The sequence below is a fragment of the Armigeres subalbatus genome, chromosome 1 (genome assembly GCF_024139115.2).
Source record: "Armigeres subalbatus isolate Guangzhou_Male chromosome 1, GZ_Asu_2, whole genome shotgun sequence".
In the NCBI taxonomy this organism is placed as follows: Eukaryota; Metazoa; Arthropoda; class Insecta; order Diptera; family Culicidae; genus Armigeres; species Armigeres subalbatus.
The window spans coordinates 104,775,493-104,778,832 of record NC_085139.1 but is presented as its reverse complement, the minus strand read 5'-3'; the positions used below and the strand labels follow the sequence as shown (position 1 = coordinate 104,778,832).

At 46.3% G+C, this 3,340-nt stretch overlaps 1 protein-coding gene across 1 annotated transcript; it reads right to left on the bottom strand.

The window, feature by feature from the left end:
• Positions 1–717: 717 nt before the first annotated feature.
• On the bottom strand, positions 718–3,113 carry LOC134204089 (ran-binding protein 3). Its single transcript, XM_062678922.1, has 4 exons — positions 2,931–3,113; positions 1,794–2,788; positions 1,635–1,730; positions 718–1,569 (listed from the first exon to the last, which is right to left on the bottom strand). The coding sequence occupies exons 1-4, from the start codon at positions 2,944–2,946 to the stop codon at positions 1,318–1,320; spliced, it is 1,359 nt and encodes a 452-aa protein (XP_062534906.1). The 5' UTR covers positions 2,947–3,113; the 3' UTR covers positions 718–1,317.
• Positions 3,114–3,340: the final 227 nt, after the last annotated feature.

The window sequence follows — 3,340 nt, the reverse complement described above, 5'->3', positions numbered from 1 at the left end:
TCCTCCAGAAGCTTAGAAAGCTTCCTCCAGAAGCTTAGAAAGCTTCCTCCAGAAGCTTAGAAAGCTTCCTCCAGAAGCTTAGAAAGCTTCCCCCTCCTTGAAGATTTCCCCCGAAAGCTTTTCTCCAGAAGTTTGGAAAGCTTTTATTCAGAAGCTTGAAAATATTCTCCCCAGAAGCTTGGACAGCTTTGCCTCATGTTTGAGAAGCTTTCCCCCAGAAGCATGAAAGAGTTCTCCCCAGAAACTTGGAAAGCTTTACAATCCCCCCCCCCCCCATCCAAAGATTGGCTGGCTTTCCACAGAAGCTTGAAAGCTTCCCTTTAAAGGCTTGGAAAGCTTCCGTACTGGAAGCTTGGGAAGCTTTTCCCCAGAAGCTTGAAAAACTTCCTCCCATAAACTTGAAAAGCTTTCCACCCAAGCCCAAACAAAAGGTTGTAAAGCCGTTCTCCATAAGCTGGGAAGCTTTCTCCTCAGAAACTTGGGAAGCTTCCTCCTGCAGAAGCTTGGAAGGCTTTCTACTGCAGAAGCTTGGAAAACTTCCTCCCAGAAGCTTGAAAAACTTCGCTCTATAAAACCTCTTTAATAAAGCGTATAATAACTTCGCTCTTATGAAATATTTTACTAATTGATTCATTTCACAACTGAGCCGTCCACTTGAATCTAATCCGATCGCAGATTATAAAATGGACCTCAAATAATAATAACCCGGTTTTAGAATTTATTTTCATTTCACAAGTCCACCTGTGTTGTATTTCACTGCATTTGACCGTTACATTTTTTTACACAAACATTAATCTATTGATGTTTACTACCACAGTGTAATCATTCCGTTGATGACGACGACGACGAGCACGACTAATAATAAGGAAGGTAATCTTCACAATTTCAATTGAATTCAACTTGAAGTCTCAATTCTCATTTTAGTTTATCGGAATTGCTTTTCTTCGGTTTCATTTCGCCGTTGGGCCATCCCACCTTCGGGATCAGATTCTGTTTTTAAGATCACCGTGAACCGGTTTGTGTGGGGCAAAGCGAGTGTGTTCGGTGACACACCCGCGGTTCCCAGCATCTGAATTAGTACACATTAAAAATTTGAAAAATGATGACAACTCGAATTCGTAGATCTAAACATTTGAACTCAAGGATGGAATATCGAATTTTGGGAGTAAGTGCAATCAAATATCCGTGAATGTAAGCGGGCGAGAATCTATGCGCAAATTGGGTAGTGCTGATTGCTGAAAACATCTCGCCGATGTTCCACTTTGCGTGTAGGTAGGAGGATAGATAGAATAGATATCTTGCTGGAAGGTTCCCGGCTTATGACGACGAGTTGAGACGTTTCTTCGCACAGTGACCATCTGAGTCGGGTTCCTTGCTGGCGCTATCCGCTGCCGTCGAATCGTCCTCGCAGTCGCTCGGTTTGGTTGTGGCGGTGGTAGCTGCATTGTCGTTGTTGTTCTCCTTACCCGCTTCATCGTCCCGCAGTAGCGCGTCCTCTGCATTTTCCTTCGCCACCTGAATGCGCTTGAAGAGCTCTTTGTGCAGTTTTCCGATCACCTCGGGGCGAGTCTACGAGAAACGTAAAAAACGGTCGAAAAATATATTTTGAAAAGTGGCTAGTTGTATAGACTTACCATCACAAGGAACACCTTGACCTGGCCATTGTTGTCCATGGCGGTGAGACGTAAACTTTTCGGACTGGACTGTTCGGCAGTCATGCCAGACCAGACCTAAAACAAGTAAAAAAAATCGTAACTGTCTCTAGAATCACCCTTCTGAGAAATAATCCTAACCTTGGTATTGATCAGCACTCGCAGATTGCCAGCCTGTCGGAACACAACCCTCGATTCCTTATTGTCCTTATCATTCAGACGCAGTGTGCCGTGTCCTCGTTCTTCCCAGTTACTTTTTGCGAACGCAAACAACTTGCAGTTTGCTTCCACAACATTTCGCTCGTCCTCCTCTCCTGTGACCGTCTCCACTTCGTCGAACTTTCTTTTCAATGCTCCACGGCTCTCCTCGTAACGACGGGCCGCTTCCTCCAAGCTTTCATCTCCACCCTCTTTGCTGGCTCCGGATGACCCAGCCACCGTCGTTCCACTTCCTGCTGTGTCAACTGCGGAGGCTTGACCGCCTGCGGCACAGGAATTCGACGATTTCGATTCGGTACTATTGTTCGTGACCGCAGTGCTGGAGAATGATAAACCGGCTGTCGGCATTGAACTGGAATCCGACTGCAGATTGTCGCCGGTTACTCTCTCGTGGACATTCTGTCCGAACACAAATCCCGTGTTCTGGGTAATTGCTTTTACATTGGCGAACAAATTCGACTTGGGTAGTGATGCTCGGTTCAACTTGGCCAGTGGGTCTACATTTTCTTCTTTGTCCGATTTGTCGTCCTCCGCGTTTGCTTCCGGACCGTCCTCTTCGCTCACCTGAGTCTTCAGGAACGGATTCGCTCCGAAGCTATTGCCTTTTGTCTGACTTTGATCGTCGTTCTTTCTCTCTCCGAATGCCCCAAATCCACCTCCAAAATGGGATGGTTTCAGAACACTTGGCTTCAAATTGAAACTGTTGATCGGTGCGGAAGAACCACCAGAAGAACTTCCCCCAAATATGCCACCGAATCCTCCACCAGCGCCAGCCCCCGAACCGAACGTCGCTGGTTGCCGAAGGATACTCGACTTCAGCTGGAATCCTCCACTCGATTGCTGCTGAAGCGCTGCTCCGGAACCATTGGAGCTGTTGGATTGCGATGATTCCTGTTCTTCGTTGATCATATTGTCCCCTGTAAGTAAAAAATCAAAATCACAGTCCCTTATTCTAGGGCAACAAAGTCCAAACAAAACACTTCCTTTCAATGAATCGCGCACACAAACACTCCCTCTTTTCCGCACAAACCATGGAACAAACTAAAAATTTCCACTTACTTCCGACGTTTGCCATCCACCAAGGTTGTCACGGAATCGATTGATGCGGTTCTCCCTAGCGATGGAACCGGTCTCCGAACGGTGCACAACGATTTTGCCAGGTACCTAATCCTGATCGGATGACAATGTCCCAGAAGCTTGGTTGCTCGCGATGAATGATGCTTTTTGGTGCGGAAAAGTCACACAGAAGCAAATTTCACAGAATCGGAGGCAGAAAAAGAAGAAGGGTTGGGACCTGGGAGGGAGATCCAGATACTACACACCTGGGAGGGAGATACAGATTCAAAAAATATGAATGTCAGTGCAGACCTAACTTTAGTTGTCATGAAATGTCACCGCAGACCTAGCTGAAATTTTGCTATGAGTGGGGAGTATCGATATTGATAATTTGCTTGAAAACGGTAAAGAGC

Excerpts from the sequence above, each read along its gene's own strand:
- LOC134204089 (XM_062678922.1), bottom strand. Across the intron at positions 1,731-1,793 it reads GAGTGCTGATCAATACCAAG|GTCTGGTCTGGCATGACTGC; the intron begins GTTAGGATTATT and ends TACTTGTTTTAG. Across the intron at positions 1,570-1,634 it reads TCAAGGTGTTCCTTGTGATG|ACTCGCCCCGAGGTGATCGG; the intron begins GTAAGTCTATAC and ends CGTTTCTCGTAG.